Below are 12,820 nucleotides of genomic sequence, written 5' to 3' on the forward strand. Positions count from 1 at the left end.
GTCCAACATATCCCGCGATATGCAAAAGAAAAACCCACAAGCCGTGATTGATGCCCTTAATTACTACGAACATAGCGCCACTAAATCTCAGCATCACGAGAAGTTCATGACCCAGACCCCGTCCACCGAACCCTCGCCTCGACCCTCGTACTCCATGTCCCAGAGCTCGTTAGGAGCCAGTTTGGGTCACGCTCTCAGCTCCTCCTACTCTGGGAGCAGCGGTGGGCCGCCTGCCACTCCCAGCTCCGGCCTGCCCCCGCCTCTAATGTCCCCTACTCCGCCGTTGCCGCCCGTGCCACGCACAACTCGGTCTTCCACTCCTTCCGTCGGTTCGTTAGCCTCTCCCACGGAAGAACGCCCTGAGGATGGGCCCGAATTCGACGATGAAGCCATGGACGAGGATGAGCTTCCGCCGCCACCCATTGCCACTCGCCCCGAGAAAACCAAGTCCATTTACACCAAGCCCGTCGACGAAGAAGAAGAGCAGGAAGGCTCAGCTCTCAAGATGCCTGCTTTGCCTAAAGCGTCCGCCGATGGGCAGGTGATTGTGCCTCCCCCGCCTAAACACCCGCATGAGCGGGCCAAGAAGAAAAAAATGTCCGATGAGGAGATTTTGGATCGACTCAAGTCCATAGTGTCAGTTGGTGATCCTAATCGGAAGTACACTAAAATGGAAAAGATTGGCCAGGGCGCTTCGGGCACAGTGTACACTGCCATCGAAACTGCTACGGGCACGGAAGTGGCCATTAAGCAAATGAACTTACAGCAACAGCCCAAGAAGGAGCTCATTATCAACGAAATCGTCGTCATGAAGGCCAACAAGCATCCAAATGTGGTCAACTTCCTGGACGCTTACTTGGTGAGCGAAGAGCTATGGGTCACTATGGAGTACTTACCCGGGGGCTCACTCACGGATGTCGTGACCGAGACCTGTATGGACGAGGGCCAGATTGCAGCCGTCTGTCGAGAGGTTTTGCAAGCTCTTGACTTTCTGCACAAAGGCAATGTGATCCATCGGGATATCAAGTCAGATAACATCCTCTTGGGCATGGACGGAGAAGTCAAGTTGACAGATTTCGGCTTTTGCGCCCAGATCTCGGCCGAGCAAACCAAGCGCACCACTATGGTGGGCACGCCTTATTGGATGGCCCCGGAAGTGGTCACTCGGAAGCAATATGGTCCCAAAGTGGATATTTGGTCTTTGGGCATCATGGCCATCGAGATGGTGGAAGGCGAGCCACCCTACCTCAATGAGAATCCACTCCGGGCTTTGTATTTGATTGCCACGAATGGGAAACCCGACATCAAAGAGAGAGATAAGCTCTCGTCGTTGTTTCAAGATTTCTTGGACAAGTGCTTGGAGACGAATGTAGACCAACGTCCCACAGCGTCCGAGCTACTGCGCCATCCCTTCCTTCGGGTCTCACGCCCTCTGATTTCATTGAACCCGCTCATTCTGGCAGCCAAGGAGGCAGCTAAGTCGAACAATTAGAAAAGCGCTCCAAGAACTTCAGCCGTCGTGATTGATCGTGCTTGATCAATTAGTCTGTTGATCATCCATCGATGACCACATCAAAACAAATATGTCCAACGTGTGCCAAGACCGTGTGAAAAGATCCAGGTCCTAAGTCATTGAAAATGGTTCCACAAGATTGCAAAGTTACGGCCAAGCCAGCCGCCTGATTTTCTTAACCATAAACTATCATTGTTCTCTGTGGTTGCTCGTTTTGTCATGGGCTTCGCCTCGACGAAACTAGTCGTTGTTAATTGATCTATTCTTATTCTTATTAAAATCTTCATTAACCCCGCCTGTTCATAATCATAACTACCTGAAATAAGATCGTTCCTTCCAATCTTATTCTGCTCTCGTCATTCCACGTCGATTTTGTTCTACTTGAACCTTGTCCAAAGAATGCTGCAAGAATGTCTGCCAACTAGATCTCACCCTTCGTTCCAGCCAACCGTCTCAATCGGCAATGTGGGCCAATTAGCCATTGACCTTTTGTTGGCATCTTCCACGGGCACCGAGAAGTATGGCGATCTCGCTCATCCGGCTCTCATTCCATTGGTTGGCAGTGGTGAGACCGTGGAACAAACGTGGACTTCTTGTCAAGGTAGCGCAACAAATTCACTCTAACTTGTTTGACTTGGGCTCCAATCCCACTTTCCCCCCAGTTCATGTGAATGAGAAGAGTAAAGTGGCATTTGTCCAATTGCGATCGGATATTGCGAAAGGCCGAGAGCGCGAGTTTGTGGACGATTTCATGGATTGGTTCAAACGCTCTGAATTTGGCGATTTGGTGATTTTGAGCAGTTTGGATGCGGTTGAGCGAGGCGAATCTCAACTGAGCGGCTCTCAGTTCCGATACCTGACCACAAACCCAAAAGGATCCTTGGCGAAGGAATTCGGGTCAGTCACGCGGCTTCGCTCTTTTTTGCGACGACACTAGTTTCTAAATCGCCCTCTTCTTGTAGCCTCAAAGAAGATTGGCTCACTCTAGAAAAACGCCCCGGAGAACAAGAGCCTCGTCTCTATGGATCAGGATTGGCCAAGCAACTCCTTCAAAACTTGTTAAGTCCTTTCTTACAGGGTAAAAAGAAAGAAAATGTTTGTAAGAAAACGCTACATTGTAGGAGCCAGGATGACGCTGTGGAGGCGGTGTTCCTTTTCGTGTTTTGCACCGAGGGCGATAATCTCAATATTGCCACTTACCTCACCGATATCTTCAATCAATGGAAGGGATCTGTGAGTAACAAAAAATTACCCTAGACAATTATTTAGAAAGTCGGACCATGAGAAAATCTTCAATTTCAGATTCCGTGTGAGGAATCAACTCGAAAGCCCAAGTTTAGATTCCCTTCGACTTGGCAACACTTGTATGGCAATCCAATTCAATCTAACATATACTAAGCGCGTTTTGGTTTTCATCCCATTTGAAAATTGATTGAATGACATAAATGAGGAGGACCGTCGAATTTTGATTGGTTGTCGATTCCAAGCTACTCTCTTTTCCATCACTCATATTCCATGGGATATGGGATCAAATCTAACAGATTAATCCGAGGATGCGTCATGTCTTCAGGGAAGTACTTTGACAGCTTTTCGAACAACTCGCAACGACCTTTGTGAGATCGGGTGTGGGATGATGAATCGGTGGTGGGCCTCTCTGACGGGTGGTTGGCCAGGAACAATTGAGACGCCAATAGTCTCATCTAAGTAGAGAAAGGAATGAAATGATTAGATCTACCTACATATCAATGAAATGCAGACATTCAGTATTTGTCTTTGCCGTTACGTACCTCTGCCTCTTCCTGAGGATCGGAATGGTCGACGACGTCGGAAACGGGTCCTTGGAGATATTTCAGAGCAGCCATCTTGTTCACGTGCACTAGCTCATCGAAATGGACTCGACGTATGGCTAATTGACAAACACGTTGGATCTGATCTCGGGTCGGGCGAAGCAGCGATAAACTCCAGAAATCGCCAAGGCGCAATTTGTGTTCTTTTCCTTGTTTACCCCCCGGATTGCCGCCAAACATGTAGTGAATCTAGAGTGGGTGTGGACAGATCAGATGTTCGATTATTGTGAGATACCATACATCAAACACTCCTAATAGAGTGTGCTGTCCGACCTTGTTCACATCGTCGTAAACGAGCTGATGGGCGTAGCGTGGGCGAGGCTGAGCGTTCTGCATTCGACTCCAATATTCCGAACACACGCTTTCGTTCTTGTAGAAGCATGTCCACGAATTGAACGGTATGCTGTAGACCCAGAATGAATTGCTCACTTTCCCATCCCCTTGCCGCTCCGTTGGATCCTTGTCCTTATTCAAGCCCTACTTATGTGTGTGGAATGCTTGAATTGTGAATTAGCATTGGAACAAGAGGTCAATCGTCCCCGCCTACCGTCATCACGTGAATCTCGTTTCTTTGGCAGTCGATGGTTGCTCTTTGAGTGTGACCAACGGACGGGAAAGTCGAATGGACGAGGCTGCCCATGGACGAGATGATCTCCACTTGATCAGTGTCAACAGAGTAGGAGAAGAAATCATTGAGATGATCATAGCGGCGTCGATGGCCACCGAAGACGAAAAGCTTTCGAAGGCCCTAATTGATCGCGGAAAAGCAATGTAAAACGAGGCACTTTGAGTAATTTGTCATCTTTCAAGAGCAAAATGTTAATTACATTACTACTCCAAAGCATCATATTACCTCGTGAAAGAGCATGGAGTGACTAGATCGTGCTCTTAATTGGTTGTCCATTGCATTGGGATTTTGCGAGTCGTCTCTCCGCTTGTGCCACGTGTTTGTGGGAACATGGTACTCATACAGACCGGAGCAGCGTTTATCACTCGGTAAGGGAGCACCTTCGGTCCTAAACAAGTAGGGGTTTAGAACATTTTCATTCACGCCGTCAAAAATATGCATTGGATGTGTGTTCTCCTCACAGTTGTACTATGGATCCTCCAAACACGTAGATTGTCCTGAGCTTCTGGTCGAAGCACATTTGATGATCAAATATCAGACTAGGGCCCCCGTGGGCTGAAGTATCGTCCGTGATGAGAGTCCATCGAGAAGTGGCAATGTCGTACATGAAAAAATCACTCTTCACGTTGGACGTGGCATCTCGCAAGCCGCGGTCCAAATAGCGGCCGAGCAGAAATAAGAGCTTATAGGTGGTATCCAAGACCATCTTGTGGCAGGAGCGTGGATCAGGACCCCCTTCCATTGCAGTGTTGATGGACAAAAGAGTCCATTTATTGGTGGCGATATTGTACGTCCAAAAATCGTTCAAATCTCGGTTCCCATCCCATCCGCCAAACATGTAAATGGTCTGCATAAGATAAGAGGAAAAATAATGGTCCATAATCATCGCATGATTTTTGATTTCTAGCCCAAAAACGGCGAACCCGACCTGAGTGGAAACGTCTATCACCATTTGATGTCCTCCTCGACAACTAGGCCGGTTAGGACCCAAGGAGTTTAGGTTTCGAAATTCCGGCGAAGTTGTTTGATTGGATTGATTGTGCAAAGGCCTCGTGGATGCCTGATCAGAAGAGGCAGAGCGATCCGCCTCTTGGTTGGGAATCGCTGGGGCCTCCTCATTTGGATTGGGCTGAGCCACGACGGGAAATCGACGTTCCTGATCTTCTGGACTATCATCGTTGGGCGATACTTGACCCGGAGTATTTTCGGGGGTTTGGCTGGATCCGTTTACCACGTTATCTTTAGGGACATCATCTGGTAAGATCAATGCCTTCCATTTTGGCGTGGGCAATTGCAAATCGATCCATTGGTCAAAAAGCCCATCTGTTCGAATTAGAACCAGGGGGAAATGGTATGATAGACTCAATTTTAATTTTTATATATATATATATATATATTACGATTACGTCAATCAAGCGAGCTGGAAAGAACCGGAGATTGATCCTGACTCAACCATGGGCTGAGAATACATCCATGGTCAAAGTGGAAGCCCCCCCCCCCGTTCCCGTCGCCCCCAACTTCATTTAGACATGAGTGGTTAGCCAAGTGAGCACCGTTCTATTGAAGAGTGAAGAGCCAATAAGAGCATCGTGTGATGCCCGCTTCTCTTCTCACGGTGCAAAGCTACAAACATAGGTGCATAGGCACATTAAGCAGAAGTCTTGAGTACACTGGTCGCCCCGGGAATACTTCGGGTTAAGGAGCCATCACTGTACCTACTTGGTAGAGAGTCTGCTAGTTTTGGAAGCACCTATCCATCCGCCCAACCAACCAACCAACCAACCGCGAATAAGTCTCCAACGTTCTTAGGTATCAGAGGACCTGTTTTCAGAGAACGCTTGTGGTGAAGTTATTGGAAATTCCTGAACTCGCACTCACTCCTTCGCTCATTCATTTGCTCACTCATCAAAGCAGAGGGTACAACCAAATTTATTCGGCTAACTCGAGCATCGTCACAGTTCTGGAATTCCAGGAAAGAATACGCTTCAGACTAAACTTGGGGATTGGAGTATATATTTTCCTGATATAAGAGTGCATACGCATCAAACCACCATCGGACCCGCAAACACTCATCATGAAGGTTCATTTGATATCAGTAGTGATGGTCGTCTGTCTGATTTCAAAAGCTCATCCGAAGCCTCAAGGAATATCTCCAGCACTCGGTGACCATCACTTCAGGCTCCGTTTTGGCATGAACAAATTTGCACAAGACTTATTCAAAGCCTGGTTGGATGATAGTAATGGCAATGTGATCATCTCTCCCTTAAGCATCTATTTAGCCATGGCTATGGTCCTCTACGGGTCACCAGAGAAAAGCCAAACCAATCAAGAATTACTGGCCCTTCTTGGGTTGGATCCCAAATTCTACGAAGAGTACTCGCACAATATCCTGGATACTTTGCGGCGCTATGAGGCATTGGACAACATCCAAATAGCAAATAAAATGTACTTTGACCGGAGCATCAATGTCAAATCCAACTACGAAAAGTTTTTGGAAGTCGTTTTCCGCAGTCCCGGGGAGGCCATCAATTTCGGCCAAGTCGCTTCAGCGGTTGACCAAATAAATGCATTTGTGGGTCAGGCAACCAAGGGCAAGATCCAGGACCTTCTACAAACGCAAGACATTACTGATTTAACACGCATGATTTTGGTCAACGCAATTCATTTCAAAGGCACTTGGGAAGCCGGTTTTAATTCGATTGAAACCTTCTCAAAGCCCTTCTTTGTGGATGACAACCAGTCCTTTTCTTATGAGGAAACTATGCACCAGGAAGGCAACTTCGGACTAGCCGAGGTTAATGGAGCGCAAGTTCTGGAAATGAGGTATAAAACACCGAGCTTGAAAATGTTCATAATTCTACCTAATAGTGATCAAGACATTCGCTCCGTCGACATTGGGACTATTGACTTCGCGTTGTTACATAAAACTTTTGCATCGAAAAAGGTCTCGCTCCAACTACCCAAATTCAAGATAGAATCTAAGGGTGAACTCAAAAGCAACCTAGAAAAACTCGGGGTGACTACGGTGTTCGGGGCCAAAGCCAACTTAAGTGATATTTCCAACGAGCCCCTAGTCTTGAGCAAGGCCATTCATCAAGCACGCCTGGAGGTGAACGAAGCTGGCACAGAGGCCGTCGGTGCCACAGTGGTTGCGATCGACGTTCGTGTGGCTTCCAAAGAGCCTCCTAGCTTCAGGGTGGATCGACCTTTCTACGCGGTTATCTATGACAGCGTCTTGGAGGTTCCCATCTTTTTGGCTCGAATTGTGGACCCTAAAGGCACACTAACCCTCTCGACGGCCAATTTGGATCGCCGATCCGCCGATTCCCTGATCAACCCCCGTTCCCCGTTGGCGGCCAATTCTCAACAGACTCCAAGTGTGGCGGCGGAGGCGGCAACTCGAAAAGATTGTCGGCCAAATATGGGCGACATTCAATTCCCTTGCCACCCCCTGAAATAAAAACAACATTATTCCAACATTTCCCCCGAGCCAGACTGTTTGCATAAATGTTAATAAAGCAATTGTAAACGCCCTACTTTCACTTCGAAGTTTGCCAAAATTTCTTTGTGAAAGAAATAAGAACGGAACTCCATAATTTTATCTTACCGTGCACAGCTTGACCGATCATGGTCTCGGTCTCCTCGAAGTCACCTTTGATCACCAAGCATTTGTGAATGGCCGAAAGAAGTGGGTGCTCCAATTGGATTTTCGTCTTTTTCTCCAGAGACTCGAACACTTCGGTGAAATTCCTCTCGCGAAAATGTTTCATGCACAACCGGACAGCTTCTCGTTCCCTAAACTGAAACAGACAAAACTTTTCATACGACACATGCCTGGTTAACTTTTTAACTCAAAGAATTTGACGTTCTGGCTTCAATACCAAATAGCTCTTGAAGCAAGGTCCAAGCACGAAATAGCACGAGGTGAATGAAGGTTAAGGTGGGTCTCAGAAGAACGGTTTCAGATAAAGAACCATTTAAAAGCATCCAGACTTATCGCGCTTCGTTTTCCTTGCATGATTAGTTTGGTGGCAATTGATCAATTCAATTATTGTGTGGCAGTTGCATCAAGAACCAATAAAAAGCTTTCCACAAGAATAGCGGAAGGAGAAAATCAATGTGAGAAGAATCTATTTCCGTTATTTCTTTGCCCAAATTATTTTTTTTCTTTGCCTGTGTGCTTGGGGCTAAGAATTAGAATGAGAACGAGAATACATAATAAAAATAAAACTGCCCCATAAAATCTGCCATTTCCTCAAAAATAAAGTTCCAAATTATGGTATTTTGAATTTCGAGCAATATTTTTGGATTTAAAAACATTTATTTGTCAACAAAATAGGGGGGGGGGGATAGTATCGATAACAACAACAACGATAGCTCCCCATGTAATAATCGCAAAGAGCTTAGCGAGTATCAAGGGAGTAAAGACATGGCGATAGTCAAAAAGAGCTCAGCCGTTCATTTCAAGTCGTCTCCCTTCTGTCATTCCGACTACAAGTAGGGACCTCCAATTTGGCATGGAAGGAGAAAATTGGAAGGAGAAAATGGTGCCCTTCGTCTTTGGGAGGGTCGTTCGTCAGTTGATCTTGAGCGCGCTTCCCCTTTTTCTTCCTACCATTTGGCCTCCTTCATGTAGCACTATTCCTACATTTCGTTTCGCCTTCCTTAAACGCCCTTGGTTGCGATATCGTTCCATCAAGCTGTTGTTCGATCTTTGGTTGGATGGATGAATTCCGAGTGGCTTCACCACCAACTAACTCCCCAGAGATAAGACAGTGCCAACGCGAGAAACGAGAGGCGAGAACCAAGAACCAATTCCCCTCTTTCCGCCCAAACCAACCCGTGGAGGCGGGCGGGATCAGCGAGCGAGCGAGAGAGAGAGCGAGAGAGCGAGAACACACGCATCCACTCATCGTGACTTCGGCCACAAAAGACCAAAGGACGGAGGAACCAAGAAAAAGAGATAGAAAGAGTGCTGGGAAAAGGCCAGCACATGTCTCTTGATTTAAAGAAGGGAGAAGTACTACAAGAGAAATAGAGAGACTGAATCTGAAACCGACGAGGGCAGAGGCTGTCGCTCTGCCTTCCTCCTCCGTCCATCTGTCCTTCATTCCATTCATCAATCTATGTGTTCCTCTGTCTATGCAGGAAGAGGGAGGAGGCACTGTGAGCCTCATAATCTGGTTTGCTCCACTTCGGAACGGCGGGCTTGCGTGGATCAAAGAATGGTCGAGTACATTGGGTCTTTCAAGGATCGCCCATGAGAACGTGATCAGGAGAACAAGAAGAAATCATCGGATCGCCACTGTGTTGTGCTAGTAATATGAGTCGTCATCGTCCTAATCAAAAAATTTGCTCGCCTTACCCTGCTCTTCCTGCAATATCAGAATGGTTTCTGACCTGGGCATGATCGTGGCTTTGCTCGCCCTCCTGTTATCGATTAGTGCCGGAACTTACATTATACTCTCCAAGTGCTTTCCAGACTTTGGCGTCACCTGCGGGGTCCAAGCTGAGGATCACAACCACAAATCGTTGAGCAGTGTGCCTGATCATAATGACCTAGCCAGAGACAATTCTACTTCTCGTCACAAAACCATGCTTTCCTCCGAAGTACCAGACAACCAAGAACAGACCTTTAGTAATATTCCAACGCATGATTATTCAGCGGAACCTCTACTTATTACCCCTGGACCCGAGGGGGCTAAAGAGAATTGTGGGCTTACAAACAATACCAACCACGATGCCGAGGAAAACGACGCCGACCAACGTCATGATCATGATCATCATTATAATAGTCTTCAGAAAGCTACACAGAGTGACAAGTGCATATCGTCTAATGGCGGACTCCACCATTCAAATGGACAGAAAAATGGCATGGTGGACAAGCTTCGCCAACCAAAAGATCCCATTTTGGTTCATCCTGATGAGGTACTACAACAAGTACCAATGCGAATTTCATCCAAATTTTCCGACAAATCTCCTATCAAAACCACACAACTAGACATAACAACTCAACGAAATAGCAAACGGAGAGCCCAAAAGATATCTCATATACTCATTGTCAATGGATTACTAGAGACAACCTTGTGACATTAACCAATAGGACACTAGAAATTTACAAACCATGCCATTTATCTAAACCTATACTATAACGATTTCATAATGATCAGAACTGGCCATCTGAGATCCGGTCATCGATTTACTAAGTCGTAATCGTGCTGAGAAATAAAGATTTTTCGAAATATCTATACCATCGAGATTTACCCTTCTCTTTCATCCCAGTTAGCAGTCAAACAAAGGAATGAATAAATCTTTTTGTAAAGAGGCAAATGCTTTATTGGTTTCAAAAATCCTTACCAATTTCGTAGCCCTGCACGGGGCATAACGAACCGGTAATCGGGTAGACTGATAGGGCAGCGTGGCCCTTACCACGGACTTCTAGAGATATGGACTGCGAACGAGCTTTCACCCAAATCGGCCTCCTCTTGGTCATAACGACTCTGAGCCACTTTTCAAATATAAGCAATAAAACAAGAAACGCAAATCTTATCAATTAAAGGCAGGTCATGTTTTCATATTTACATTTACTTGTGAAGTGGTTCACTTTTAAGTTTTGTTGCCAAAGGTAGCTGACTAAGAGCAGGCCGAAAAATTCGAATTTGATGTTGTGTTTACTACATAACTTTGACCATATGTCCTGAGTTCCCTAAGCAAAGCTTTGGGCTCAAACTTGGCCAAGTTCATCTATTCTACAAGATCTTGTGGTCGCATGAAGCGCTTATTTTGAACAAAGTGAACGGATGAGGAGATGAGAATTTTATGCTTCCGTTCGCAGTCCATATCTCTAGAAGTCCGTGCCCTTGCCTACCACATCTTCAGGCCAATAGACATGGAGGATGGTAGAGCTTTATAATAAAGTGGATAAAGTGTACGCTCAAAAAAACGTGTGGCTTACCTCTTGATGCCAGCGGAGGGCGGGCTGGACAATGTCTTCTGCGTCACTCCCCCTTAGCGCCACAAACCAGATGGAAAAGTTGAAACTCGGTCCCCAGGATTGGAGGGGGACAATCTTGACATATTGTGCCGGAAAGAAATGACCGTGAATGACGTGCCTCAAGCGAAAAGTCTCTTTGGTGGTATCGTTTATCAGCCCGCTGAAATAATGTTTTATGATCCAACTCGTTTAGGGTGAGATGATGATGAAAAAGCTTACCTGTCGAGCACCTCAATGAGCCGATCGGGCTCGTGCCCCACCCAAATCTTGAACCGCTTGAGGTTACACACGTGTGTCTTGTCAAACTTGCCAAAGGTAATGGCGCTTACCACCGAAGGTCGACTCAGACGCAACATGATGAACTGCGGTGGACAATTCGAGTCTGAAGACCAACGACTGGCCTGGTCCTTGGGATCGTCGATCAAAATATGCCTGAGAACCAAAAGCAGACAAAGAACATTAAGTCATGGGATTGGCTTGGATGTATCCATTAAGTAGTGTCGGGGCTTGGGTCAATTCAAGACACAAGCGGTACAAAACCAGTCTGGTCTAATACCTTGAATTCCTATATCATTTTTGAGCTTTATTTGTCTCACTGGTCTCATGAATGTCGCCAACGTTTTTTTCATATTCATTTACTTGGTGCACCCTGGGGAGTGCTAGAGCCCGTCCTAACAAAGAACCAAAAGGGATTCGTGTTCAAGTTCATGATCATACTCCCGATACGGAGTCCTTTCAAGGTTAGTCTGGGGATAAGCCCGGAAATCCCTGGAGCGTATAAATCCAAGAACGAAATTTTGGAAACAGGACGATATCTGAGATTTCTGGAATTTTTAAGAGGTGACCTAAAGAAACAACTATCTTATACCGGATTCATTCCACATCTTTTTTTTTCTTGACTAATTTTGTGGCTAAGCCTTTACATTATTTTGGGCCTGGTCAGCCTGGACAAAACATGGCTTGCTAGAAAACCCGGAAATCGCGCTCAGATATCCTCAGGGGTAGGATTTTCGTCAGATTGGCGGGTTTGAGCCAACCCTACGTCTTTCTCGCCTAATTGGGGCTGAGGGATGGAGCCTGCCCCGATATTTATGGATGAAAGGGGGGCGAACGGTTCACGTCCAGATCTTAAGTACTCGACCGTTTCACCTATACATATCTGCTTGACATTCCTACGCAAGTATGGAGCCACCCGTTTATGGATCTACTCTACCCCTGGGGGTTGCCTAACTAGTTCCATGGCCCCGGTCAGGGTTCCTGTGTGAGAGCTCGGCAGGCCTAGTTGGTCATGAGGGGCGGGTACGTACTCGGGCACATATGTGGAGGAGAACGATGAGCACGAGTGAATCGTGTAGGTCAAGCCGAAGGCTGAGGACAGTTCGCGCAACGAACTGCCCAGGGCGGGCGACAACGACGAAGCCGACCAGGCTGAGCCCAAAGACGAGGCGGAGGTTGTACCCGGGGCCGGGACCAACGCCTGAGCAGGATGGGTCCCGTGTTGATCAGCCATCATGCGGCAGGCGGCACGGGCACAGATTTGAACAAGACGTCGGCAACGAATGACCCACCACAAGTAAGTATTTCTCTGGGTTTCTCAACACGCCCACCCCAGGGACTGACCCCCTGATTCGATCCAAGTGAGGACGATGGAAATGGGTCGACAGATTTCATTCACCATACCCGCTCATTACTGAGTTGAGGAATGAGGGCAGGATCAAGGATCAAGTTGGCGATTCTGTTCCGATTCCTTTTCTGTACGTCCGTGTAGGTCCGTGAATGTCCGTGAATGTCCGAGGACGTCCGTTCTAGTGGAGTAAGGTAAGTGCGTCGTCGTCAAT

At 46.9% G+C, this 12,820-nt stretch overlaps 4 protein-coding genes across 4 annotated transcripts; 3 read left to right on the top strand and 1 right to left on the bottom strand.

Annotated features, from left to right (window-relative positions):
• On the top strand, window positions 1-1,858 carry LOC131887245 (serine/threonine-protein kinase PAK 3-like; the record flags this gene model as incomplete). Its single annotated transcript, XM_059235800.1, is given in 1 exon segment — window positions 1-1,858. A coding segment is annotated over 1 exon segment (1,492 nt), but the record flags the coding sequence as incomplete, so codon positions are not given.
• Window positions 1,859-1,897: 39 nt separating this feature from the next.
• LOC131887248 (proteasome assembly chaperone 2-like) lies at window positions 1,898-2,982 on the top strand. The gene is made up of 5 exons (XM_059235803.1): window positions 1,898-2,114; window positions 2,176-2,410; window positions 2,476-2,571; window positions 2,635-2,746; window positions 2,816-2,982. Exons 1-5 carry the CDS (start codon window positions 1,913-1,915, stop codon window positions 2,909-2,911), a joined length of 741 nt encoding a protein of 246 aa, XP_059091786.1. The 5' UTR covers window positions 1,898-1,912; the 3' UTR covers window positions 2,912-2,982.
• LOC131887244 (muskelin-like) lies at window positions 2,909-12,814 on the bottom strand. The gene is made up of 11 exons (XM_059235799.1): window positions 12,290-12,814; window positions 11,202-11,414; window positions 10,944-11,142; window positions 7,596-7,788; window positions 4,917-5,311; window positions 4,450-4,835; window positions 4,214-4,376; window positions 3,908-4,108; window positions 3,634-3,837; window positions 3,301-3,549; window positions 2,909-3,213 (listed from the first exon to the last, which is right to left on the bottom strand). Exons 1-11 carry the CDS (start codon window positions 12,493-12,495, stop codon window positions 3,016-3,018), a joined length of 2,607 nt encoding a protein of 868 aa, XP_059091782.1. The 5' UTR covers window positions 12,496-12,814; the 3' UTR covers window positions 2,909-3,015.
• Window positions 5,596-7,524, top strand: LOC131887246 (serine protease inhibitor 42Dd-like). Its single transcript, XM_059235801.1, has one exon. It carries the CDS (start codon window positions 6,063-6,065, stop codon window positions 7,446-7,448), a length of 1,386 nt encoding a protein of 461 aa, XP_059091784.1. The 5' UTR covers window positions 5,596-6,062; the 3' UTR covers window positions 7,449-7,524.
• Window positions 12,815-12,820: the final 6 nt, after the last annotated feature.

The sequence above is a fragment of the Tigriopus californicus genome, chromosome 9 (assembly GCF_007210705.1).
Source record: "Tigriopus californicus strain San Diego chromosome 9, Tcal_SD_v2.1, whole genome shotgun sequence".
Lineage (NCBI taxonomy): Eukaryota > Metazoa > Arthropoda > Copepoda > Harpacticoida > Harpacticidae > Tigriopus > Tigriopus californicus.

Excerpts from the sequence above, each read along its gene's own strand:
- LOC131887246 (XM_059235801.1), top strand. The coding sequence starts at position 6,063 with ATGAAGGTTCATTTGATATCAGTAGTGATGGTCGTCTGTCTGATTTCA.
- LOC131887248 (XM_059235803.1), top strand. The coding sequence starts at position 1,913 with ATGCTGCAAGAATGTCTGCCAACTAGATCTCACCCTTCGTTCCAGCCA. Across the intron at positions 2,411-2,475 it reads TCCTTGGCGAAGGAATTCGG|CCTCAAAGAAGATTGGCTCA; the intron begins GTCAGTCACGCG and ends CTCTTCTTGTAG. Across the intron at positions 2,747-2,815 it reads TCAATCAATGGAAGGGATCT|ATTCCGTGTGAGGAATCAAC; the intron begins GTGAGTAACAAA and ends CTTCAATTTCAG.
- LOC131887244 (XM_059235799.1), bottom strand. The coding sequence starts at position 12,495 with ATGATGGCTGATCAACACGGGACCCATCCTGCTCAGGCGTTGGTCCCG. Across the intron at positions 4,836-4,916 it reads TGATAGACGTTTCCACTCAG|ACCATTTACATGTTTGGCGG; the intron begins GTCGGGTTCGCC and ends TATCTTATGCAG. Across the intron at positions 4,109-4,213 it reads ACTCCATGCTCTTTCACGAG|GGCCTTCGAAAGCTTTTCGT; the intron begins GTAATATGATGC and ends GCGATCAATTAG.